The sequence below is a fragment of the Ursus americanus genome, chromosome 2, assembly GCF_024610735.1.
Source record: "Ursus americanus isolate L20-20 chromosome 2, mUrsAme1.1.p, whole genome shotgun sequence".
NCBI lineage: Eukaryota > Metazoa > Chordata > Mammalia > Carnivora > Ursidae > Ursus > Ursus americanus.
Window position 1 is genome coordinate 99,564,681 of NC_142128.1, and position 27,820 is coordinate 99,592,500.

The following is a 27,820-nucleotide window of genomic DNA, read 5'->3' on the forward strand; positions in this document are numbered from 1 at the left end:
GGCACATTCCTTAGTGTTTACCTCCTGCCTGTCTCAAGTTGGTTTCCCAGGGAACCCAATCTATGACAACACACACACACACACACACACACAATTTATCGTTTCTGATTGTTACATAGTATTCCCAGCTTTCTTCTTTGAATTGGGTATTGATACTTTTGAACATTTTTTCTATTGGGTTTCTTACTGATTTTTAGGACTTTCTTGTGTGTTCCAGATATTGATTCTTTGTTAATTTTAGACTTTAATATTACCTCTTAACTTTGTCCCTCTCTGTTAACCTTAGGTATAGATCTTTGGTAATAGAAATTCTTAATTTCGGTGTTTTAAAATTCAACATCGATTCTGATTTTCCAGTTTGCTTATGATTAGATTTCATGTAGACAGCCTTGTGATCCTGGCATAAATCCTGTGTGTCCCTGGTTTCACTTTTGCCCCACAGCCCTGGTCGTAGCATCTCACTCATACTTTGCCTTCTGTATCTGACCTTGGTTCTCTCCTATTTTTGCTAAACTCATGTTGGTATGGACTGAGTTTTTGAGCTCATTCTAAACAGCCTTGGAAAAGATAGATAATGGGGCGCCTGGGTGGCTCAGTCAGTTAAGTGCCTGCATTCAGCTCAGGTCATGATCCCAGCGTCCTGGGATGAGCCCAGCATCCCCACTGAGCAGGGAGCCTGTTTCTCCCTCTCCTTTTGCCCCTCCCCCTGCTTGTGTACGCACACTCTCTTTCAAATAAATAAATAATCTTTAAGAAGATAGATAATTTATTTTATCTTGGGATGTGTTGAGTCAGAGGTGCCTGTGGGCAACCAGGTGAAAATACTTCTATTAAGATTTTGGAAATCTAGATTTGACTCTCAAGAGAGAGCCAGGCTAAAGTGGGGGAGGTCCCCACTTCCCATTGCATACTCTGGAATTTAGATGTAGCTATTTCTCTCTTGTAATGTACAGTCTGGAAGAATTCAAACTATTTGCTGATCCATTCTTGTTGGCACAAAAAATAATACCCCAAAAATTTATTACAAAAAGATTTTCAAGCCCCACTTCATATTTTAACTGTGGGCTTTGAGTCACAGACCCACAACAGCTGCAGCCTTAACTACATGCTAGCGATATAGCCTTTGACAAGTTAATATAAACTTCCCGAGTCTGAGTTTCTATTTTTGCATAATAAGAGTAATAATTTCTTCCTCCGGGTTACTATGAAGATGAGGTGAAGGTAACTTGTTTACTGTAGTGCCTAGGACATGATAAGCATTCATCAAATAGTAACTATCAAATAGTATCGTATGCTATGAGTATACTGTATCAAGTATACTTCAGTATTTGATATAGATCCAAGTATAATGTATCAGGTAGTAAGTACAGTATACATATTTCATGTATTTATGTACTATGCAAATATTTATGTACTATATTTGCAAAATATTTATGTACTATAATATTAGAAGATATGTAGGGGTTGAGGTCCAGTCATTACCGGAATTAGAGGTTATTTTCCAGAAGACACTATACAACACATTATACATTTGTTTGGAATTGTCTGTGAACTTCTTTATTGTGATAGAACATACATAACATACAATTTACCATTTTAACCATTTTTATACATAAAATTCAGTGGCACTAGTACATTCACAGTGGGGTACACTATCAGCACTATGCGTTTTGCAGAAGTTTTTCATCATCCCATAGAAACCCCCCGTTTGTGCGGAACATTTAAGGATTGCACAGCACCTTCAGTATCTGCCCGAGCTTTTCCCAGCAGCTTAATTGGGTGCTCACGGTGTTAGTTGGTACTGTTAACTGCCTTTGTATACAAATTCATGGTTGAGGTTCCAGCAGGCAACCTAGCTGACCCTGAGAAACACTGGATGCCTCCAGATTGGAGGGAGCCATACGTTGGTGGAGAACCCCTGCCGAGACAGAGCCCAAGACAAACACATTGTCTAAGCAAGATATTTATATGTAAAATACTCCCGATGGATACGTGTACTAGGATATGTATGTTCAAGTGAGGAACTAGCACCTATAGAAATGGATTTGAAGTATATTCCTGATTCGTAATTCTTAGTGTGGAGTACACAGTAAAATGTCCTGCTCAGCTTTCAAATGATTCAAATTCTTGGTATAAAATTGCTTAATCAATATATTGGGCACCCGAAACAAATACAACATTGTATGTTAATTATACTTCAGTTAAAAAACAAAAGATTCTTGGGCCATGCCCCTGACCTTTTAACTCATAATCTCTGGGGATAAGGCCTAAGAATTTGTATTTTTAATAAGCTCTCAAATGATTACTATGTAGCCACTCTGGCATTAACTTACAGTCTTCTGGGGGAAACTGCTGCATTATAATGTATCCTGTGTTTTATATTAACTTGTCTTAACATGCAGATGTCAGTTATGTGGTAATATAATGTTCTTCAGTTATACTGAAGTTATTATTGATCATTTAAAAGTTAGATCTGCATCATCCTAATTTAAAGGAATATTCTTTCAGTTACATATTGTCACCATCATCCTAACATGTCTGTTCATTAGATTTTGAATAGTATTAAAGTAGCTGAGGATTTGAGAAAAATATATGCACCGGTATTTGAAGTCACTCTACACTTGAGCGTTCCCGAAGAGAGTGACTCTTCAGAAAGTTCCACAGAGAACTGTCATGAGTCTGAGAAGTCCTCAGAAGAATCTGAGTTGTTTGAAGAAGATGAGGCATCAAAAAATGAAGTCGGTTGTGTCATAAAACGCTCAAGTGAAGACCTGCCAATAATGAAAAAACCAAAAAAAGCCTCTTCCAACTTTGATGGAATTCTTTCAGGTAAGAGGAAGGAGACTATTAAGAATGAAGGGAAATGTCCTAATAGCTGGAAAAGACAAATGAGAGAAAATTACAGTAGTTTATATGTGGTCCGTGACTAGGTTATAAATGTTAAGAATGCTCAGCGTGAGCATAAACTGAGATCATTTGTGGTGCGTGTAAGTAATAACACCATCATTCATTCGGTTGTCGTACTCACACTATTTCTCACTAATGGGGACCTGAGGACCCCCCTCCATGAGGATGAACACCACCTGGGGTGCTTGTGAACAGTTCAGACTCTCGAACTCGGTCAGGATCTGGGGGTGAGTTGTCCTGCTCGAACACTACTTTTCAAATGACCTTTCCAGTGGTGTTTGGGAACCACGGACACATATCAGTTGGCCATTTAGCTGCTTTAAATATCAGTGTTTTATTCTCTCTTTTTTTCAATGGATTCTTACAGACATGGAAATTATGGCTGATTTTGAGAATAAATACATGTATGATGAGTAAGTAGTAGACATTTTAAAAATTACAAGTAATTAAAATTTGTATTAGTTACTGCATTTTTCTGAAATAAGCTTTTATTTTCTCAGATTTTCGAAATTTGCTACAAATCTCTTCTTAGCTCCCAACAGATTAGAGTTTTCGATAAAAATTCAAAATATGGTGACTGACATTGAAAAATGTATAAGTAAGTATTTTAAAAACTTAACTAGATCACATTGTCTCCTTTGGCAATATTTTCTTAGATGTAGGCATTTGATGCTTATACCCAGAGATCGGCACACAGTACAGTGTATCAGGAGATCAGAAGTTCCCAGTCTTTGGGATCAGTCAATGTGAACTTGGGATTATTTGAGAATGTGTGAATTACACATACAGCCATAGAGTGTAAAGGATGGGAATTAGGAAAATAGGCTAAGGTTTGGATTTTTTCAATGATACATACTACAAAATTCTATGAGACTTAAATAAGCCATATCTTATAGCATAACAAAGATATTGTTTCCATCTTAAATGGATTTTTATTAATTCTTTTCTAGCTATGTGTATACAATCTGAAATTACATGGCTATTACTAGCCCAACCCATGAATTTATCCCTTCTCCATGATCTAAGTCTTATAAAGATCTTAAAATAGCAGGACCCTTGTCAAGTCTTTAAATGTTTATATTTCCTCTTGTTACTAATAAATTTGGGGAGGGATGTCTTGAGATGGTCAGATATCTTTGTTTCTTCTGAAAATTTTGCCCATGAATTTTAGCATTTATTTGTGGATCTTGCCACTAATTAATTAGTGAATCCATTTCTTTGTTCAGTTATTTATTTATAGAAATACGTATTCAGTGATCTGTGTACATATTCATATATGTATGTATGTATGTATACATATATGTATGTGTGCTTATATATTCACCTGAGAAAAATAAAACATCTTGATCACCCCATCATACCAGCCACCCTCATATAACAGCTATTTGCATTTTGCATTTTTACTTTCGTTGGCATCCATTAGTGAAACTTATATTTAAAATATTTCATTATCACTTAGCATTATATTCTAGACATTTTCCACGTTGCTGCGTGTGCTCTTATAATTGTCACTTAGATGGCTGTATAATATTCCATTACATTAATGTGCAATAAGATGTTTAACTGTGAGTGCAGAGTTAAACATGCTCGTGACTACACGCGGTCATGCCGTTCACATCCGGCGCGGAGCTTGTGGCTTCCACAGGATCTTCTCACACAGTAACCGTGAGAGTGAACCTGATGCGTCTGAAGTCTTTCTCTTACTGATCTGTGGTTCTTTTGGATTAAGAAAATTAATCCTTAATCTTTGATAATGAGTTTTAAGAAAAATAAGTAGGTTGTTTGGCTTGATTTTATGGTGATATTTTTGCCATGCAGAACATTATCTTTATGGTATGACACATGCAGAGCCTTTAGACAAGCCTCCAAGATGTGGTGCCCTAGTTAGACAGGCTTGCCCAGTGACCAAATCATAAAAACCATTCTCCTGCTTGTCTTCTAATTCTATTGTGATTTCATTTTTATATTTAAATATTTGATTGCTCTAACATTTATTTGGCATTTGTGAACTTGTCATTTTTTCCCAGACAACTGATTGTCTGTCTGTCCCAGTACCATTCACTGAGAAATCCATTCCTCACCCTCACTGGTTTGAAATGCCACTTTTATCATTTATTCTGTTTTAGTATGTTTATTTATGGACTATATAGTTGATCTGTCTGTAACTCAGGAACAGTACTATACTGCTGTAATTCTGTAACTTCTTCTCTCCCCCAGGAATGTCCTAGGTTCGCTGGTGCTTGTTTTCGTCTGGGGAGTATAACAGACTATTACTGTTACTTCTTTTGTTGCTCAAACTGTCTGGCTTTGCTTTTGCAGAACAGTTCTTTCCAAATGGGTCCTGTGCGCTTTCACCTTACCCTCACCCTTTGTTGTGACCGCTATAGCTTCTGGGGCCACGGGATGCCCCCGGGCCCTCTTGTCGTTCTTTGCCCCAGCCCTAGGACGTGCCTGTGACTTACAGAAGTGGCGCTGCTGTGAGGCCTGGCAGTGAAAGGAGCTAGGAAGTCCATGTGGGAAGCATCAGTCAGGTACTTCTGTGTCCCACATGGAAGGTCATGTCAGAATTGGGACTCTGACCTCCTTGAGAAGCAAATGTGTCAACTAACGCACAGTGCTTGTGTGCTGTTCTCCCCCCCCCACCCCCCGGTCCTCGTTTTCAATCAAGACAGTTTTCCAAAGTTCCTTGTCAACTTCTTTGTTCTCCACCCTCTTCGGTGAGGGTTACTTCGGTGAGGTAGCAAGGTTACTTTGTCCCCGTCGGTATTCCATCTCGGGTTCTCCCCGCCACCTGGTTGGTTCTTCAGAACTTTGCCTGTGTCAAGATTCCCTCCGCGTGGCTCACATGGTGCGGGCTCGACAGCTCCACGTGCACCCCCCGAGCTCCACGCATGCCCAGCTTCCCGTGCTGCGCCTGGGCGGTCAGACCCTCCTCTGCACCCTCTTGTCCCTGACCCCTGGCCTGCCTTTTCCAGAACGGCTATTTTCACACAGAAAAATGCATTTCAAATGCATCCATATTGTTGCACGAAGCAATAGCCTGGTTCCTTTTTGTTGCTGAGTTGTGTTCTGTTGTGTGGGTGTACCTCAGTTTATCCACTCACATTGGGCTTTTCCAGTTTGGGGCAATGGTGAACTAAATTGCTGTAAACATTCACATACACGTTTTTGGATGAACATAAGTTTTCTTTTCTCTTGGGTGTTAATCACGGGTGGGATTGCTGGGCCGTATGGTAGGTATATGTTTAATTTTATGAAAATTGCGAAGTGGTTGTATCGTTTTGCTTTCCTACCAACAACGTATAAAGTTCCAGTCACTCTGCATCCTTGTCAGCACTTGGTGTTGTAAGATCATTAAAAAAAATTTAGCTATTGTAATAGGTGTGTGGTGATAATCTCATTGTGGTTTAATTTACATTTCGCTAATGACTAATATTGTTCATCTTTTCATATGTTTATATACATTTGCTCGTGTACATTTTTTTGTGGTCAGATCTTTAGACCTTTTGCTAATTTTTTTTTTTGGAATGTTTGTTTCCTTGTTGTCAAGTTGCGAGAGGTCTTTATATGTGCTCTGGATACCAGTCTTTTATCAGAAAGATTTGCAAACATTTTCTCCCAGTCTGTGCCTTATCTTTTCATGCTTTCTCACAGAACTAACGTTCTTAACTCTGGTAAAGTACAGGTTATCAATTTTTTTTCCTGTTGTGGATTATGCTTTGGTATCTACAAACTCTTGGTCTAACTCAAAGTCACACAGATTTTTCCTGTATTTTCTCTTGGAATATTTATAAATTTGTGCTTTGTATTTAGGTATATGATTCACTGTGAGTTAATTTCACATAACGTATGAAGTGGAAGTGGAAGTTTTGTTCTGTTTGCTTGTGTGTGTGTTTGCCTGCAGACATTGGTGTTCCGCTAGACTGGAAACACACTGCTGGTGCAGGCTTGTCTCCTCTGTCTCCTCACTGCTGGTCTCATGCTCTCCACGTGGCATCACGTAGCACAGACATTTCAACTACTTCTCAACTTAACGATTTTTCTCAGCTTCTATTTTAATTATGCCTTGGCCCACCGCCATCCAGTACCTGTGAGTGATTCTGTTGTTCCCATAAAATTAAATCCAAACTTGTACACCTGTCTTAAATTCCATTTATCAGGATAGAACACTCTCTAGCCCTTATAATAAGTCAGCCTCAGTTTCCAGTAGTTTTAGATTCATGGATAATTTTAAGGTGTTGCTTTCGGTGGGACTCCTGAAAATACTAATTTTTGAATTATGTATTTTAGCCAAGATTATTCCTCTTTGCCGAGATCCTCGCCTGTCTCTCTTTACTGAATCGGTTTTAATTACAAATTTACCTAATAAGAGTGAAAGTGGAATGGCCTATAAGAAGCCAGCCAGATGGCCAGATTGTCAGATCCTTTTTGAAATGGATCCTACCTACCAAAATAAAGTAAGTTTAAAAACAGTTTCTCTTAGGGACTACTTGGCTCTAGGAGCAGAAACCCACTGAGATTCTTAGATTAAAGGGATTTACTGAAAAATTGGAGTGTCCTAACTTACAGCAATGGAAGTGTCATTTTCCAACTCATCTCCCCATCTGTCCTGCTCATGGGCTTCCGGCTCCGTTCACCTCTTTTGTTTTTTCCAACTTCTGCTATGAAAAGGAGCTTTCTCTTTTATGGTTCCCCCTAATACTGACTTGCCAGTGTGTTGACTTGCCGTGGCCGGGGCGCCCCCATTACGATCCCGCTGGGTATTGTGGTTCAGACCCACAGGAGAATCTCATCATCTCCGCTTGGATCAGATTCTGCCTGGCAGGGAGCCATGTCTTGGGAATTGGGCGAGGTCACAGCAGTCCACGGACCTGCCCTTGTGCGGGGCTGCGCACAGAGCATCTGTGTGCTCTAAAGCAGGATGGCAGGCACAGGAGCACATGACCAGTGTTTCTAGTGGCTTCAGACAACATGCTGACCAGAAAGAGAAATGGCCTAAATATTGAAAAAGCCATCTAAATTTCTTAGTCTTAGGTTTCCAACGTAGTTCTCTAGTGTGGGTTCTTCACAGAGAACTGTTGTATGCATTCTGACAGAACCATCAGCCTGTCAGCCCACACTCGTTGCTCTTACAATTCTGACTTGTTAACGCTTTATTTACAGATTGCCAGTCTCCTGACTGTTGTTGGAAGTTCCATGGGGCAAGTTAATGTTTACAGCTGCAAGTTTATAAAATACTGTTCCATGGTACAGAAGGCCAAAGCCATGAGTATGAAAATCTCATCGATGGACGAACTGACTGCAACACAGTTTAAAACTCTCCTGGCTAAATTCAGAAACTATCTTCAGTATATTATTAATATGGCCATTGAGAAACGCATTGGTATTTTCAAAGTTGTAAGTCTCAGTTATCAGTCAGAGTGCTTACCATATGTTGAGAATGTCATACATCTGATCCAGAACCTCTTGCGATCTGTAATTGAAAGAAAGAATACAAATCTACTTGAAGTAAGTATTGTGGAAATTCCTGTGGCATGAGAATCTCTATGATTATTAGATTATTAATTTAAAATATGTACTTAGGAACTACAAATGATGAGTGTTATCCTCAGAAAATTCTAATATGTATTAACACTTGTTTGGGTCTCTGATCAGATATCATTTCCTCAAAGAAACATTCTCTGTCCACCATTTCCAAAATGGCACCCCTGTTCCTTGTTACGTCTTTTCCCTGTTGGGAATCGTTGCAAAATTATAAACATGGAAATGACATGATACAACTTGCATTTTGTAGGGCGCGCTCTGGCATAAAGAGTAGATTAAAGTGGGACAGGACAGGAGGAAAGCTGTTTCTGGCATCTAGGGGAGTGGTGATGAGCGCTCGAAGCAGGGCAGTAACAGTGAGAAAGAACAAAAAAGTGTGGGGTCTGAGCAGCAGATGGCTTTGAGATCCATTTAAGAGATGGCAGATGTCGTGATTGGCAGAATTTAAGGAATAAGAGAAAGGAATGAACGATACTTTGAGCTTGTGCATTGGGCCGCAGGATGAGCAGGGCTGCAGTGCACGGGCGGGGGCACAGGGCTTGCTTCACTGCGTAACCGTCAGGCAGAGACGTGCGGCTGTGCGTGTCCAGCCATCGGACCGGAAGCATATGGTTAAGTAACCAGCATACAGGTGTCTTTGACGTCATCCTTCAGGAGAATGCACCTGTTAGGTGTGTCATGAGGAAGGAAAAGAACCCCGCAGCAGAAGCCTGAAGAATGCCAATGTGTAGGAGGTTGTGAGATGGAGAGGAGCCTGCAGGGTCCCCTGAGAAGGAGCAACCAGACAGGTTGAGGAAGGCAAGGGAGTGTTTTGAGAAAGAGGGAACATTTAGTAGTTTTTAGTGCTACATAGAGTTTAAGAGAAGATTGAAAAGTGTCTATCTTTAGAACCACAGCAATCCTAAAACATACACAAAATTACTCTCTCTTTCACTTAGGGTTGTATTCCCCAACAAGTATCAGATAACCAAAAAAAAAAAAAAGTCTCTTACACAGCGGTTTCTTTGATGCAAGACGACGTCTCAGTGCTGGCGAGGCAGGCTGGCACCGTGGCTGCCCGGCGGGCAAGGAGCCAGGCCTCTTTCCGATGACGGCGGCTGCCCCACAGGCCCTGTGCTCGCGCTCGAGGCAGAAAATACGGGGACGCAGAAGCAGCAGCGTGGTGCATTTTCGTTCAGTTGTCATTGCCAGGACCGGGTCACAGAGCCGCCTCAGCTGCAGAAGGACCTGACTGAGTTGGCACGTTGTAAGCGCCTCTTCCTCAGTAGTTGAGGAAAGCAAGCAAAAGATGGAGTGGCTTGGGTTTCAAGTCAGACGACTACCGTATCTGCCACAGTCGATGCCTTGGCTGTTCACACCCTTCTTCCCACATACTGAGTTTTAGGGGGCGTCACAAATGTCGCCGCTCTTAGCTGGCTGAGTACTGAGCCGAATGAGAAGGAAGACAACAGGTTAAGGCAAAAAGAGATTAAAGTGCAATTAGGTCCCACTAATGAAGTGGACCTTGGAGAATATGGTTTCTGTTCATTTAAAATTAACCTTCCCCAAACTGCAGCTCAGAGTTAGGGAGGGACTTCGCCCACTCAGCACTGGTTGCCCTGAAACGTGACCAACATCCTGGCTGCAGTGAGCGAGAGGAACACGTACGCTCGGTGGACAGGTCGGCTTTGGAGAGGAAGTGTCTAGGCTCTGCCCGTCCACCTCCTCCTTCCAAACTCACCAGTCACAGGAGTCACTTCACCTTCCCAGGAAGTGAGTGTGGAGGGGAGGGGCCACCAGGAAGGCTGGACGACCGGGGCCCCCTGCCTCATGGAGACATCAGGAGTGGGGGTGAGTGTTGCCCCCCACCCCGCCGTGCGCACTCTATCAGGTGCAGCGTGGCGCTTAGTGTTCCAGTGAGCTGTAAATACGGTAGAAGCCCCCCGCTCGCCCAGTATAAACTGGTGGAGAGGGAACTGGATACATTTAACTGAAACCTCACCCTGTGAAGAAGAAAGTGGGAAAATAGCTGTCTCAGGTGGTCTAGAGCAAATATCACATCTCGCTGGACAGAAATACCAAGCGTTCCTTTCTTTGAGGATAGAGTAAGCTCTGTGGTTGGTCAGTCTGGCAGCCTCTGCCTCACGTCTCTGGGAAAGTGTCTCTTGTCCTCGGTGACCCCCAGTTAGGCCCTGTAGGATGTCTCTCTGGGTTTGCTGTTCTTCACCACCTCATCCAGGGCGGGCATCGTGGGCTTGTACTTGCTGGACCCTGAGCAGGTACACCAGTGAACCTCCTCTTGGCATGAGTTGGGACACCTGCGTATGCCTTAGGAAATGCCACTGATGATTATTAGACTCGGACTTCTTAAAATAATTTTTTCCTATTTGCTTCTGGTTAATTTCACACTTAAGTCTAGACATGATTTTGAAGCCTGAGAACTTTTTATTTTTGGCTGCTGTCTGTGCTTGACACTTCCCTCTCTGCCCTAAAAGTATGGTTCCGTATCTGACGCTGTTTGGAACATAGTCTTGGGAGGAAAAGTTACACACTTCATAGTCTCTGCCAGCAAGGTTCCTGCCAATCCTATTGTCCCACCGTCTTCAGTGAAGGTTCCTAGTTTGAGGTAAGGGCTCTAGTCTCCTCTCCTGCTAAGGCTGGCACTTTGAAGCCACCACTTTCACCCAGAGCGCAGAAACAGCTGTGTCAGTTCTGCAAGCCTTTGAATTAAAGAATTCTCAGGTCGGCTCTGGAAAAGGCAGAGAAGAATTTTCTTATCAGAGCCCCTCAGTCTCTGCTTAGCTTATTTTAGCATGAGTTCATCTCCTAGGATTTCACTGGAAGTAATAAAAGGATCCAGAATATAACACCACATGTTCCCTACTATTTACCCAGGGCTGCAGCTGTAGCTGGCACAGCCCTCAGTCCCATGCAATAGCACACAACATTGTGACCAATTTGTTTGCCACCCTTCACCAAAGAAGATGGCCAATAGATACAAAATATTCTGAACTTGACAATCATCAGGGAAGTGAAAACCGCATGTGTAAATGGCTAGAATTTAAAAGACTGACAATAGCAAGTTCTAAGAAGGATGTGGAGGAACTAGAACTTTCACACCTTGTTGGCGACAATGAAAATGGTGCAGTCACATTGGAAAAGTGGCGATTTCTTGTCAAGTTAAATTTTCACTTACCATTCAACCCAGCAACCCCATTCCACATTACTTACTTACAAGAAATAAAAATAGGTCCACACAGAGACTTGTACTCACATAGCCGTAGACACTTTACCCACAAGTGCCAAAACCTGTCAACAATCCAGAGATCGTTCAAGAGGCGAATAAGGAGAAAAGCGGTGCATTCACGCCTTGGGATCGCGGTCAGCAGTGAGAAAGAACAAATAAGCGCCATGTACGGTTTGGTTGGACTGCAAAAGTATGTTGACCGAAAGAAGCCAGACAGTGGCGTGCCTGCCGGGTGATTCCATCCATACGGAACTTGACAAAGACAAATCTAATCTGTAGCCACACCAGGCAGCTGGGAGTTTTCTGAGGCAGGAGAAGGAGGAGATTATTTGGGATGGGGCACAGCATCTTTAGGGCAAGGAGCATTTTCTATGTATGGATTATGGAGGTAAATACACAGTCACCTCCTCATGATATACAGTTAACATCTTTTGTATGTAAATTTGCTTCAACAAAACTTTGTAAAAAAACAAAATCCTGGCTTTTCCATTTATTATTTGAAAGACGTTAGTTAATATCCTTATTCTTGCTGTACCTCAGTTTCTTTGTCTGCAAATTGGAGATAATATTAGTGATGTACCTAGAGAGATTGTGAGAGTTAAACGAGTTATAGATTATACAACCCTAAACACGTTCTGGCACATAGTGCTGGATGAATGTGAGACTGCAAACCGGATTTCTACAGTTAGAAGGGTCCGGGGTTTTAGTTCCAGAAAACTTTCTGAGCTATAATTTTTAAGATTTATTCATTTATTTGAGAGAGAGCACAAGCAGAGGGAGGGGCAGAGGGAGAGGGAGAGAGTCTAAGCGGACCCAGCGCTGAGTGTGGAGCCTGCCATGGGGCTCAATCTTATGACCCTGAGATCACGACCTGAGCTGAAATCAAGAGTTGGATGCTTAACCAACTGTGCTACCCAGGCGCCCCTGAGCTATAATTTTTTTTAGGAACCAGTTTTGGAAGTTGTTTAATTCGGCCTCTGTCTGGTGCCTGCACGCCCCCACATGTGTTTTTATGTATTTCCTGAGGCTTTGAGTAGCTTCCATTTATGTAGTTAAGGAAGTTCCCCTGTTTTGATGAGAGTATTTTTTATCATAAATGAGTTTTATCAAATGCTTATTCTGCGTCCCTTGGAATAATCACACATTTGTTTTCTTCAGTCCTTTAATGTGGTTTGTTGCACAGCTGACTCCTGGGTTGGTGGATTTAGTTGCCAGCACGCCCATGCACTGACTTGCACGTTATTTGTAAGGTGTTTGCACTTAATGCTTACAAGTGAAATTGGTCTGTGACTTTCTTCTGCCATCCTTATCTGTCTTTGGTATCAGTGTGCGACCAGTGACACAGGGAGTTTGGGTGTATTTCACCTGTTTCTACCAGCTATTTTTTTTTTTTAAAGATTTTATTTATTTATTTAACAGAGATAGAGACAGCCAGCGAGAGAGGGAACACAAGCAGTGGGAGAGGAAGAAGCAGGCTCATAGCAGAGGAGCCTGACGTGGGGCTCAATCCCGTAACGCTGGGATCACGCCCTGAGCCGAAGGCAGGCGCTTAACCGCTGTGCCACCCAGGCGCCCCACTACCAGCTATTTTTTGCAAGAAATTGGGATTACCTGTTTTCTTTGTGATACAAATCGGCATTTTCCTATGTTTCTTTCTTTTTTTCTGGCATTAAACGGGATTTGTGGTTAGAGTCAAGATAGCCATATTTACTGTCTTCTATTTTGGTCATGAATTTCAGTTAACGTAGTAGGCACCACTATCAGCCTGTTCCTAAACTATATCATCCGAGTTGATTAAAGTACAGCTACTTGCTTAGGGTCACACATTAGGAAGCTCTGGAGCTGGGATTCAAGCACAAGCCTCTCTAGTTATAAAGCCTGTTCACATAAACTGTGGGTGGGTTCACAGGGGTTGTTTCTGAGTGGCGGAATAATAGATATTTTCTATATGAAAAGCGTTTTTGTATGAGCATCTATTTTATAATCAAATAGAATAAAGTGTTCAAAAAATTAGAGACATCCAGGCAATTAATTCAAGGCTGTGAAATTGAACATTGAAATGACATTGATTCCAAAATTATGCGTGAGTATTCATTAAGAGCCCTGGAAACATGAGGAAAAAATATGACAAAATTGTAATTTGAGTATAGAAATGCAATTATTTTGAAAATTTCATGGAATGATGTACACACACTTAGAAAAGTATTGATATTATACATATAATGAGTACATACACTTAGATAAAAATAGGATTTGGAATCAGATTTGGGTTTAATCAGTAACTCAGTAGATTTCTGATTTTAGGCTAATGAATTCCCCTGAGATTCTGTTTCCTCCTGCGCAGACTAGAGAAGTAACACCTGATGAGCAAACGTGCTATCCGCACGGGGTGAGAAGTAGCACGTCAGTGCCCAGAACAGGGTAGCAGTTACGCAGCCACACCCTTGCTGTAGCCACGAGTCTGTTTCTCAGAACCAAAGTTATTCATAATATTACTTCCTTTATGTCTTTAGTATTTATTTTAGTATTTATTTAGAATTATTTAGGTGCATTCCGGTTCCCTCTGTTAACATATAGAAAGGACTTGAGCATGTTAATGCTGTAGTATTTAAACCATAGTTAGAATAATGTTTAGAGGATGTCTTCATTTTTTTGTGGAATTATAGTGATGTAAGTTAGTGAGAGATATTAAAAGAATAATTAGCCTTGTAAAATAGTGAGAACTCATTATATAATTCTCATTGATGTGTTAACGATTGCAGGTCGTGGAGTCATCACTGCGAAAGCTGGACTCTGATCCCACTGAAATAGAAGAATTTGTAGAACATTTTACTTTTTTGGATGCAATTTCCTCAAAAATATTTGTATTAGAAAAAGAGTACTCCACGGTTGCTCAGCTGCATTCCGTTGTTCGGTATTACCAGATCCAGATCTCAGAAGAGCAGATTGCCGTATACAAAATTCTTCTTGGCAGGTTTGGCCAACTGAAAACTTCTATGAAGTTAAGCAAAACAAATAAAGATGCGGCTATTTCTAGATTCAGAGACAATTTGGAAGCACACATCGCTGGTCTACGAGTTGACCTCAGTAACTTAAAGGCCAAGGTCAGTATTTTGTTCATTAAATATCAGCGGGATCTTAGTTTCGCATAGGCCTAAACATATAGGTATTTGCTTTCTGTGGAGTCTTAGGTCACTAATCTGATCCAGGTGTTGTTAACCTGGAATCCACAGACAGAATCTTGGTGATTCGTGAGCTTCACTGGGAAGAGAAATTGCATGTCTGTTTTCTCTAACCTCTAATGAAATGTAGCCTTTTCTTCAATTATGAATGAATGTAGACAACAAACAACGGCAAAGTGGTGACCTTTTCCGTACGATTCAACAGTCGGCCACAGGAGGCCCCGGCCCAGGGGGCTGAACCGCCCCTGACATGTGTCTGGGCCTCGCTCTGTGCCCCCTCCGCCCTCGCCGGCGCTGCCAGGTATTAGCGGCCCAGGGAGACGGTACAGCGTGAGTGCCCAGCGTGGATTAGACGCAGCGTGACTTACTGCAGTTACCGGGTTTTCAGCTTCTCCATCGACACGGCTGATCTGTACCGTTCCGCACAAATACAGTGAAGATGAAACCAGTCATGAAAGCACTTGATGCACATACCCCATCTGCAGCCTTTAAAACCGTACTGAAATGTACAGACGCTCACAGACAGAAGGTTCGGGTGGACACAGGTTCCGTTTGTTGAAGTGTATGAGGTGGTGGACACCGCCTGAAATGGGGGTCTGTGTTGCGGTCAGTTTACTGCCGAGTGCTGGGCAAGCACACAGCAGGCCGGGGGCGTCGGGCTGGGACAGGAGAGAGTTGGTGTCCTTGTCACCAAGGGTTCAGAGGCCCTGTGACAGTCGAGAGCCGGGGTGACTCTGCAGAGCTGTCCTGAGCTGAGCCTTCGTTCCTGCACCCGCAGCCCTCCCAGGGGCCTGGTCGTGGGTGACTTTAGCTCTTTTTGGCCAAGGGCAACTCCTGGGAAGGGGCCCCCTCCTCTACCCACCCCTCCCGGGCCTCGCCCCATAAGCTTTCATTTCTGCCGATTATGGTTTTCACTTCTAAATTTTCCATTGGGTTCTTCCCTATATTTTTTCAAATTTCTTAGCTAAGACTTTGTGTTTCCCCACTGTTTTCAAGAATATTCATCATTTTTTTGGTGGAGCATTTTTTATCATACCTGCTTTAAATCCTTTGTCGGGTCATTTTAAAATCTGTGTCATCGAGGTATTGGTGTCTGTTGATGAATCTTCTTCTGTGAGTTGAGATTTTCCTGATTTTTTATATGCTGAATAATTTTGTGTTGTATATTTTGGATTAAACATTAGGCTATAAGACTCCGTCTTATTTAAACCACACGAAGGTTGATATTTTTGTTTCAGAAGGCAGCTGACCTTGTCAGGTTTGAGTCCCAAGACCCAGCCCACGCTCTTGGGGCCGCAGTCCCGTTGTCATTGTGGTTGTCACAGCCTCGGCAGGACTGCTTGGATGCATCCCCCCCCCCCACCTCGCCGTGCGCCATGCAGCACTCAGTCTCACTCTGGGTGGTGGTCTGTCAGCCGCGTCTCCAGGTCTCCGAGGTGCTGAACAGGAGCAGATCTGCATGCGTGTGGCTCACAGGGGCTTTCCGGAGTCCCTTGCTCTCTGTGATCATCCCAGAATTTTCCACATTCCTGGCACTCTTCAGTCCTCTGGCCAGAAAGCGGCGGCCAGTTACTGCGCTCTGCCAGGCACTTCCGTAACTGCACACACATCTACGGCAAAGCAGCAGACACGCAGCAAGCGGTCGGCGGGGTTGCACCTCCCTGGAAGAGAGGACAGTTGTCTCCCCTGAGGTTTTCGTGTACACCCCCTTGGGATGCCTGAGGGCCGGGGGGAGAGAACAGGAGAGAGAGCGAGGCCTTCCACATGCTGTGCGAGCATCCGCTGCCGTCGGAGAAGAAGCCGGCTGCTTGTCAGAGCCGTCCGGACAGCAGGGAAAGAGAGCGCAGTAGAGATCAGCTAGGCTCTGCACACAGCATGACATCCACTGGGCTCTGCACACAGCATGGGCCCGCGAAGCCCTCCAGCCAGGCACCGGGACGGGTCGGTGCCCGATGCATTAACGGGGCAGATGTCAGGGGAGGGGAGGACTCTGGCCAAACCAACTGGATGGGATTCTGGCTAAAGATAGGCCAGAGTGAAGCCAGTCCCGTCCCCTGGGGCGGTGGACGGTGCGGGCCCTGACCAGACGTGGCGGGTGCGGGCTGTGGTACACAGAAACTGGCCTTGACGTAGACGTGCACAGATGGGCCTCGGAGAAGCTTCCGGAGCCTGGCTAAGGTGTGGTCAGGCAGAGAATGCTTGCCAGAACCTCTCCTGAGTCCCCAGTAGTAGGCTCTCCCTGAGCTCTCACACCACAGTGCCCACCGAGCAGAGGTCAGGGTCTGCTAGAAGGACACCGTGGTCAATTTATCACTAATCTGGTGGCACTTCGGATGAGCATCTGCATGCCCGGCCTGCCTTGTACTCTTTACTTTCAGACTTCTCCGGTTGCTGCTCCCTGGGGAGAGCCAGGGTGGGGCATAAGTACTGTCTTCCGACTTTGTGTGACTCTTCACACGACTTCATCTGTATACCTGATGGCTGAGATCATTCTGTGAAGGTCTCAAGTGGAACGCTGCTGCCAGGACTGGCAAAATGTATCCGCATATAAGCCAGTAAGATCATTTCTCCAGCTCTCTCCCCTCGAGATAGCTCATTGACAAACATAAATAATTATTAATGAGTGGAAAACTATGGGAGAAGCCTAAGGAAAGCTTTATCACATGTCATTATATGAGCATCCCTTTTACAGATCATACATTCAGCGGTATCCGTTATCACGAATGCCGTTTATCAGTTTTATGTGGCGTGACCACGCCACACAGAACACAGTGTTGCTTGCCATTCCACGGGTTGGATTTTTTAAAAGAATAAGGTGATAGGATCCAAATTCATTTATTCGTTCAGTAACTTTTTAATAAAAACTGCTGTCTACATCTTACTGTACTAGGTTCTGTGAGGTGTTCAAAAATAAATGGACAAGGGGTGCCTGGGTGGCTCAGTCACTAAGGGTCTGCCTTCGGCCCAGGGCATGATCCCAGGGTCCTGGGATCGAGCCCCGCATCAGGCTCCCTGCTCTGCTGGGAAGCCTGCTTCTTCCTCTCCCACTCCCCTGCTTGTGTTCCTTCTCTTGCTGGCTGTCTCTCTCTCTCTGTCAAATAAATAAATAAAATCCTTAAAAACAAGAATAAAATAAACGGACGAAATCATCCTTAATTCTGAGAAGTTTATAATTTAATAAGGGATAAATCAGGGCAAACTTTTACTTACGTCTTTGGAGGTTATTGCAAACGTCCACAATTTCATGTGCAATACTTAAACTCTAATACAAGGCAAAATGTGATAAGTGCCATAAAAATAGAACAAAGTTAGGGGCGCCTGGGTGGCTCAGATGGTTAAGCATCTGCCTTTGGCTCAGGTCATGATCTCTGGGTCCTGGGATCCAGCCCCACACTGGGCTCCCTGCTCAGCGGGGAGTCTGCTTCTCCCTCTGCCTCTGCCCCTCCCCCTACTCATGCGCTTGTGCTTTCTCTCTCTCTCTGTCTGTCTGAAATGAATAAATCTTAAAAAAAAAAAATAGAACAAAGTTAGGGGTGACTGGCTGTCTCAGTCAGTGGAGCAGTATGCGACTCTTGATCTCAGGGTTGCGAGTTCGAGCCCCACGTTGGGTGTAGAGATTACTTTAAAACATACAATCTTCCAAAAAAAAAAAATAGTAGTACAAGGTTAAACAAGATCAGAAAAAGGAAACAACCTCTGGAGTCAGTACCATGCCCCGGAGGCCATACCCTGAAACTGCCATTTACCATTGGATGATGTGACAATTACTTGTAATTTTAGAACTTCCTTGAAAACCTGTGAAAAACATGAGCTATCTTTCAGGCTTGTTGTATGGATTTAGTAAGTAAGGTAATGTATTACTGACCACAGAGCCCAAGATAGAGAAGGACCATGACAAATTATAGGTGTGATGGTAATAATAAATAATTAAAATTAATCATAATAAACACAAATAATTATTAATTAAGGGCAGTCTCTGCAGGTGATGGTGGTTAAAGCTTCGATTATGGGCTCAGATGCTGTTGGTGAGACACGTGTAAGTCCTGACCGCTGCGATGTCTCATACTGTCTTCCTGTCGTGCTTTAGATAAGGACTCCGGTCCTGCTGAGCGCTAGCACTCGCGTGGACACTGCCGTGGAGATGATGCAGGCTCTCACAGAGGAAGCCGCCGCCCTAGCTCACAAGGCTAAAACCTACTCCAGCTACCAGCACTGCTTCGAGGACGCCCAGTCGCACATGCACTCTCTGAACATGGAGGAGATCACACAGCTGGTCCTGGCGGAGGTTTTGGACATTGAATACGACCTCACCTTGAGGAAAATACTGTGGGAGGTCCAAGAGGAGTGGAGGACACTCTTTCGGGAATGGAGGACTCGTACTCTTCACAGTATTGATATAGAATCAGTCCACAGAAACGTTTCAAAATGGATGCACAAAATCCTCATCCTAGAAAAAGGTAAAAGTGTCTTCCTCAAGGGTCCCGCTACGATTGTACACAGAGTGGCTCTGGGCCGGGAAGATCATTGTCCTTGACCTTATTTCTTTACCTGCTGCCAAGGCCTGGCCGTTAATGGCTGGAGAGGCAATATGGGAGCGTAGGGGTAGGAATCGTTTTCTGAAGCAAGAAAGAGATGAAAACTTTGCAAAAAAATGCGAAGTACTTAATAACAGTGTTCTGTGTTCTTTAGAAGTTGTTTCCCTAGGCAGAACCGCAGATGCTTCGCCATGATCGTGGCTCTTCCTCGGGCCACACATGCAGAGCGCGCACGCAGATCCTCACTGTTGACGCCTGCAGTTGGCTTTGGCCGGTGGGCAAAATAGCTAAAAAGTCATTTTGAGAGGTTTCCCTTCTGCTGACATGAAGCTTTGCCGACTCAGAGCTGCTGTTTCTGTTTGGGCGACTCTGTAAGGTCCGACCTCTCCGCGAGGCGAGCGTCTCATCTCACCCGGCAAGAGAGTGTTGGCTTTTGAAGCCCCTCTCTCACCTTCACCTATACCTCAAGCTATAATTTCCTCTCCAGAAAAATACTTTAAGCTGCTTGATTTTGAATTATACCAGAAATAGAATGATACCACGAAAAGTTCACAGAAGAGAAAAGCTGGGGACAAACCACCCATAGCCTCACTGCTTGGATGTGGCACTCATTCTGTGCGCCTTTTCTCAGGGCTTTGTCCTGTGTCTGTTTCAGAGGACGGGGTGTAGAGTGCCAAGCAGACATAGTTTCCTAGGTAAAATCCTGCTGTTTGCCAGAATGTAGACTTAACCACAGAAGTTATTCTCTTGTCCTTTTATTTCACTGGGTCTTGAAAACCATTATTCAACATGGCTCTAGAAAAGAAGCCCCATCTGTGCCAATTGGCTATTCAAGGAGATAGGTGTGCTTTTCAGTGCTTCTGGGTCTACAACTCTGGCTGTTTCTCGGCCTCCTCTCTTTTTCTTTTAAGAGTTGAGTAAAAAGGTTTTGAGGTTTGAAGTTTCAACTGCAGAGGTTGTGACTCCTGGACAGCCGTGGTTGGTCAGCGCCAGAGGACAGGCCAGTGCTGGTCTGTGGCAAGATCTCTGTGTACATTTCCACGTTTCGGTGTTAAGTATTTTTTTATGACATGATTGTTGCAGGTTTTTGTTCCCCCTTGATGTTCCTCCTTACTGAGCAGATTTTAAAAGCCCCAAACCTGTAACAGTCTTTGAAATGTATATGCACGTACCTGTCTGTCTAGTCAAGAGAAACCTGTGAAACTCTGTGGTAGCTGACGTTTCCTAGTGTCAGATTTTCCAAGAAAACTTGGCTTCAATGGTCTTGGATTTTAGTCACCAGTCCTGATAACTATTTCTCTTTGTTGGAATCCACAGTTGTCTCTTCTGGGAGGGTGATGTTAATAAAACCATCATCTTAATGCAGACTAATAACTGAGAAGCTGAATTACATTAAATAGCAGACGTGTTTTCTGGTTTAAAAAATATAATGAACTTATCATAACCTTCTGCCCTATAAACCCTATTTATAGGTTTACCTAAAAACGACATGGTAACCCATCTTAAGCAATCGGTGACCGAATTTAAGCAAGAGCTGCCTATTATCATGGCTCTGGGAAACCCCTGTCTCAAGCCAAGACACTGGGAGGCACTCCAGGAGATTATTGGAAGGTCCGTTTCTCTTGATAAAGACTGTACAGTAGAGAATCTTCTAGCACTCAAGGTAAACACATATCATTTGAAAAAAAAATAGGTTGGAAGACCAGAGGGGCCAATTTTTAGTGCAAGTAAATCTGTAAGGAATAGGAATTAGAAAAGGGAGAGGTTTGTCCACTGGGAAGGTGGGAGCAGCTGGCGGAGGTCAGGTGGCCGAGGTTACATGTAGCTGCGGGCGCGCCATTCGCTACACCATCGTCCCGGTGATGTGGAACCTGGCCTCGGTGTCCCTCCTGAACTCACACGACCACTTTCCTGTTTAGTATCTGCACTTATGTGTGTCAGAGATATCTTACTGTTAGGGTTCTCCGCCTCCCAGATGCTCCTCTTCCTTCCCCTCCCCATCTCAGCTAAGGGCACCTCTGTTGTTTTTCCGTCTCTTAGGCTAAAAATCATGAAATGATCTTTTAAATCTTCTCTTGCTCTCCCAGTCCTCAACCCATCTAAATCTCTCATCCTTTCCTGGATCATTACCAGGCCTCCTGACTGATCTGTGTGCCAGCAGTGAATTCAGCAAAATATCTAGGTTGTTTCAGAACATATATGTCAACAGCTAGGTTTATTCAAAACAGCATTCCAGAAATGTAGCACAATTGCAAGGACATTTTCCTTTTCAAAGTCTTGGGTTATTGGAGTCGTCCCTGGGCAGGTCAGGTAAAGGGTGAAATTTGGCACACGGTCTAGCAGCAAGCAATAGAAGTGAGGGCAGACAGGCCTCGAGTGGATCAGCTGGTGGCCTTCCTGGGGTTGGTGACTAGAGTAGCTCAGAGGGTTCCAGTGGGCTGTCCCTGCATTTCTAATGTGAATAGTTTAAAAAGGAATTCCCATGCTGTTTTTGGAGGATCCAAATTAAGAGAATTCAGCATCTGAACAAAAATGAACAAGGCCTTCAGCCTCTGAAAGACTGTAGCCAGGAGTCAGAGGAGCCCTTTCTTCCTGAGGTGGATTGTTTAGTAGTCAGAGGGGATAGCAGGCAGTCAGCTGCCAGTCTCACCTGAACTCAAAGAATTCCTGGAAGACCGTGATCATCCCATTTCTATTCGACAGCTTATCCAGTATAATGTGTGTACCTAGATGGACATATTTGGCCCAGAAACTCAGTCTTCATGTTGTAGAGCAGGTCTGTCGTGGGGTAGACCCAGGGACGGCGGTCATGCTACAGGCCTGCCCAGGACAGTCTGTGGCAGGAGTTCACTTGCGATCCTATCAGATGATTAAAGGATGATGTTCAAGGACAGCCATTTCTGTCCAGCGTGTTATGGAGGCTCTGTAAAGCCTGTGACATGAAAAGCATGTCACAAAGTAAATTGAGAGGAAGAGGTCAATAGTATGCACAAAATGCTTACAATCGCTTCATGATTGATCTTTTTCGCTTTAGAACCCAGGTGCTTTATCATAGAGGCAGATAACTACGGGCATTAAGATTCATCTGAAACGTCCTAGGTATTACCGAGTTGATTGGGAGATCTGACCATTTGTCAATCAGGTCCCAAACTTTGACCATGAGGACTTGAAAGGGCTCAGTGCACTTGGTTGAAATTTTGCTTTACGCGCTATCAGTGTCAGGATTTAGTTACTAGCAATTTCAGAATGTCAGCATTAAGCAAAAAGTTCTTTCTTCAGCATAGAAACTTGATGGTCCTGTGGTTCCTTATCTGCCTTTGGCTGAATATCTGTATCAAAGGGCAGGCCTCGTTCTCCAGCTGTTTGTGTAGGCCGTGAGCAGTCAGCCGAGCCCGCCGTGTGACACCTGTCTTTGGCAGATGATGAACACTAGTCCTGTTTGCTTGGAGCCCCACTGAGCTGCATTACCGAAACAGGGATTAGGCATCACTCTTTAACCCCATGGAGATGACATACGGGAACAGGGGTAGATTCTTCTTTCAGGGATAAAAGCAGTTAGCCTGGCTAGTTAATTTTACGATGCGGGAATGAGAAGCCCTCTGAGTATGTCTGTTGCAGTGAGTGAGCCTGGAGATCTTGTGTCAGGATCTTGTCCTCTGGGAACTGGCAGTCCATGCCCATTGGAAAGAAGGCCCGTCTATCCTCCGTTAATGTGTTTTGAGAGCCGTGTGTCCTCATGGCGATAGGGCAAAGAAAGGGAAGCCATGGAAAGCTTGGGTCCATTAGGATGATGTTCTCTCGGATAATTGTTTCTCGAGAATTATTGCAGAAAGTGAAAGCATGTCCACAGAGTGAGGAAGCAGTTGGCGTTAGTGCAGACACAAGAAAGCTGGAGGGTCTAACAGCATCTGCACGTGTACAGAAGGTGCCGTTAACTGTTCTTCGCATGGGCTAGAATTAGAGGAAACATACGCAGTGACTAGAAATTTCACTGAGTGCGCAGAACGCGAAATGGTTAGAATGGATAAAGCCCACAGACAGCCCTGTCATGTGGGTGGGGACGTGCAGCCTCCGGTCAGGGCGTCACCAGGCTGGGACCAGGTCTCCAGGACCTGTGATGTGTGCGTTCCTCTAAGTCTTGCATTGTAAACATCTAAGGAACCATCCGTACACTGAATATTAATGAATAATGTTTTCATTTTAGATGTTTCAGTACGAAAATGAAATTAACGAAATCTCAACCTCCGCCACTAACGAAGCTGCTCTTGAGAAAATGCTGTTTAAGGTTATTGATCAGTGGAACACGACCCCGTTACGCTTAGTTGTTCATCAGTCAGAGACGATGTCCATCCTGATAATTTCCTCCATAGACGACATACTGACTCAGTTAGAAGAGTCTCAGATCATACTTGCAACAGTTAAAGGATCTTCCTCTCTCGGGCCCATTCGGGTAAACACTGTGGCAAAGGGAAAATACTGTAACTGTTTATAGTTTTATTTATCACCTTAAGTTTTTACACTTCGCAACCTTTTGAATTGTACAAATCATTCACATACTTATAAAGAAATGAGAAGGAATGTTAGTAGTTTAAATATTAGAAGTAACTTTTTATGGAAACATATTGTTCATGAAGAATTGTCATAAAGTTCAATTTGAGCAGATAAAATTAATTTAGATAATATAAGAATAGGACCCTATAAACCCTGACTTACCAGCAGTGCCACTGGTGCGAGAAGTATCCACAGTTCAAGCAGGGCCCACGCCAAGCCGATTGCCTGCGGAGTCCTCCTGCTGATGCAGAACGCGCCGTTTTCATTTCCTGTGCTGTTGCTCTCAAAGGGTAATCCTACCTGCGTAGCTGTGTGTCCCTGCAGGCACTGCTGGAACAGCAGCCTGCACGTCTACTGTAGTGTAGCTGGGAACTGAAGCACAGGGCCAGCTGGTATTCAGTGCTCCCCGATATTCCCTCTCTGGGCTGCCCCACATCCAGTAACATGGCCAAGAATCATTTAAAAACTTAAGAAAACTCAACAAGCTATGTAATAATATAGAGATAATTCATTAGTAAAGTTACCATCATTGATACAGACTGAGAAAGAGAAATGTGGACCCATCAAATGGAATTCCCATTACTTGCAAACACATAAGCATTTAGGGAAAATGTCAGTTAACTGAACCTTAGAAAAAAAAGTAAATTACAAAAAACAGATGAACCAAATAGAGAATATATTCTCTAACCACATGTATTAAAATAAAAAATGAACAAGCAGAGAAACAGCAAAAAATAGGAGCAAAACTAACACACACACACACACACACACACACACACAAAAACATTTGATTTCAAAGCATCCATAAGAACATACAGGAAATATAATTTTAAAAATTTCATTAAAAATAAAAAGGAGAGAATTCTAAAAAAAAAACCTTGTCACAAATGGCTTAGAGCCCCATGAAAAGGAAGGTTTATTTTTTTTTTATTTTTTTTTAAGATTTTATTTATTTGACAGCATGAGAGAGCACAAGCAGAGGGAGGGGCAAAGGGAAAGGGAGACGCAGGCTGGAGCCCGATGCAGGACTCGATCCCAGGACCCCGAGATCATGACCTGAGCCAAAGGCAGATGCTTCACCGACTGGGCACCCAGGCACCCCTGAAACAGTTATTTTAACTCCATATGTTTAAAAAATAGATATGTGGAAGATAATATAGACCAAATATAAATATGAAGACCAAAGTCAAACTTCTATAGATGAAAACTATCATATCTGCCATGAACTATGCACTAGATGAGATGGACAGCAGGTTAGACATTGTAGGAGAGAAGATTAGTGAATTTAAATAATTTTGGTAAAGAACAAAGTTGGCAGATCAACACTCCCTGATCTTAAGAGTCACTGTAAAGCTACAGTAGTCAAGACAGTTTTATATTGGTTCAAAGACAGAAAAATGGAACAGAGTAGAGAGTACGGAAATAGACCCACATATATGTGGACACCTGATTTTCAACATAAGTTTAAAGGCAATTCTGGAAAGAATCTTTTTAGAAATGGAGCTTGCAAATTGGACAGTTGCATGCAAAACAAATTTTTAAAACCCTTCAAGGCGTATCATGTAGCATACATAAACTTTAACTCAAGGATGGATCATAGGCCTGAATGCAAAACCTAAAACATCGGAAGAAATTTTTGAAACGTTGAGAAGAAAACATCAGAGAAAATTTTCGTGACCTTGGGCTAGCCAGGTTTCTTCGGTATGATGCCAAAAGAATGATCAATAGAAGGATTTCTGTTAAAAATTAAAAACTTGTGCCCTTCAAAAGACACTATTAAGGGGAAACAATACAGGCCAAGACTGGAAGGAAATACTTGCAAGGCATGTATTTGGTAAAGGACTTGTTTCAAGAATATATAAAGAATTCTCAAAATAAAAAACAATAAAGAAATGGGCAAAAGATTTAAGCAGACATTTCACCAACGAAATTATTTGGATGGGAAATAAACATATGAAAAGATGCTTCACTTCATTATTCATCAGGGAAAAGTTAGAATCCCGGTGAGGTGCCACCATACACCTTATGACTGACTAAAACTAAAAAGACTGGTGATCCCTGGTGTTGGTGAGGAAGCAGCGGAACAGGGAACTCTCGCACACTGCTGTGTGAGAGGTAAAATGTTACAGTAGCTTCAAAGGTTTCTTAAAAAGTTAAAAAAATAGTCCTACCATGTGATGTAGGCATTCCACTCGTAGGTATTTACCCCAAAGAAAGGAAAACTTATGTCCATATGGAGACTGACATGTGAATATTCATAGCAGCGATGTCCACAATAGCCAAACTATGGAAAGAGCCCAGATGTCTGTCGACAGATGAATGGATAAAGAAGATGTGGTCTATATATACAATGAAATACTACTCAGCCATCAAAAAAAATCTTGCCATTTGCAACAACGTGGATGGAACTAGAGGGTATTATGTTAAACAAAATAACTCAGAGAAAGACAATTACCATATGATCTCACTCATGCGGAATTTAAGACAAAACAGGATCATAGGGGAAGAGAGGAAAAAATAAAACAAGATGAAGTCAGAGAGGGAGACAAGCCATAAGAGACTCTTAATCATAGGAAACAAACTGAGGATTGCTGGAGGGGCAGGGGAGGGGGAATGGGGTAACTGGGTGATGGACATTAAGGAGGGTATGTGATGTAATGAGCACTGGGTATAAGACTGGTGAATCATTGACCTCTACCTCTGAAATTAATAGTACGTTATATGTTAATTAATTGAATTTAAATTTAAAAATTTTTTTAAAAATAAAATATGCATATATTTTTAAAATATTTGTATGTTATATAATAAATAAAACAGAAAATTGCATGAACAGAACATCTCAAACGTCCCCCAGAACTAAATATAATTAGATTTACATTTATTTATGGGACCCTTTATAATACTGTCGCTGTGTCAGTGACTGATAGTCACTTTTGATGTCAGTATTTTTACTAAATGAATCTTTAGACTTTACGAATGTGTGTGTTCGTCTTACAGGATATTGTGGATCAGTGGGATCGGAACTTGACTCTCTTCTCTCATACTCTCGAGGAGTGGATGCATTGTCAAAGAAATTGGCTTTATCTTGAACCAGTCTTTCATTCTGTAGAAATACAAAGGTAAAAAAACCCATAAAGAGGTTAAAAAAAATGCATGGTGGATATTTATTGCCTATAAATCCTGAGAAGTCATTTCTTCAACAAACCCTCTAAAATAATTCACCTGTGGGCACAGGAGTCTTCTCTGAATTTGTTTTCATGAAAGATTGCAAGCATCATTTTTTCAAAGGTCCTATTTCTCATTTGTTGATATAAAACTATGAAGGACTGGGAGAAGAGTGTCAGAGAGGTCATTGTAATCCCTAAACCACAATACTGTGTGTGTGTTTCGTTCTAGAATATTAGTGTGGTTTTGAGATGAATAATAAATGTGTTTTTAATAGCATTCATACGTGAATGGTAGTTTCTTACTTTGGACCATGTGAAAGAATGGAGGTCCTAGACAATTGGTGAAAATTCTACCTTTTCTTTTTATTCATAGCATTCAAATTAATTGGTCTCTCTTTAAAGTGGTCTTAAGAGTAAGTTGTGACACATGTCTTATTTAGACAGAATTGAAAGTGTTGACCGTAAATCACACAAGCTAGTCTAGGAGCCATTCTGAAATAAGGCAGGAAGCCATAGAGCATGTATTTGTAAGGTGTGTTAGAGCCGATGATAGAAGACCTTGAATGTCAGGTTCAGTGTTGTGAATTTTATTTTAGGGGCAAAGGGGAGCTCTGAGAGGCTCACCAGAGAAAACTGTTTAGAGGCGAGTAGTGCTTTGCAGGGAACAATACCCAGTCTTGTTACACATGTGTATTTCTTGTCGTATGG

General features: G+C 42.8%; 1 protein-coding gene across 1 annotated transcript in view; it reads left to right on the forward strand.

The window, feature by feature from the left end:
- The window catches only part of DNAH14 (dynein axonemal heavy chain 14), a 300,961-nt gene that overhangs the window by 60,969 nt on the left and 212,172 nt on the right, over positions 1-27,820 (forward strand). Inside the window, exons 12-21 of the mRNA XM_087859257.1 lie at positions 2,550-2,829; positions 3,275-3,320; positions 3,408-3,505; positions 7,198-7,364; positions 8,071-8,415; positions 14,440-14,781; positions 18,947-19,316; positions 20,867-21,057; positions 23,599-23,844; positions 26,943-27,064. Of these exons, the coding sequence (XP_087715383.1) occupies positions 2,550-2,829; positions 3,275-3,320; positions 3,408-3,505; positions 7,198-7,364; positions 8,071-8,415; positions 14,440-14,781; positions 18,947-19,316; positions 20,867-21,057; positions 23,599-23,844; positions 26,943-27,064 (2,207 nt within the window). The remainder of the gene's footprint in view (positions 1-2,549; positions 2,830-3,274; positions 3,321-3,407; positions 3,506-7,197; positions 7,365-8,070; positions 8,416-14,439; positions 14,782-18,946; positions 19,317-20,866; positions 21,058-23,598; positions 23,845-26,942; positions 27,065-27,820) is intronic.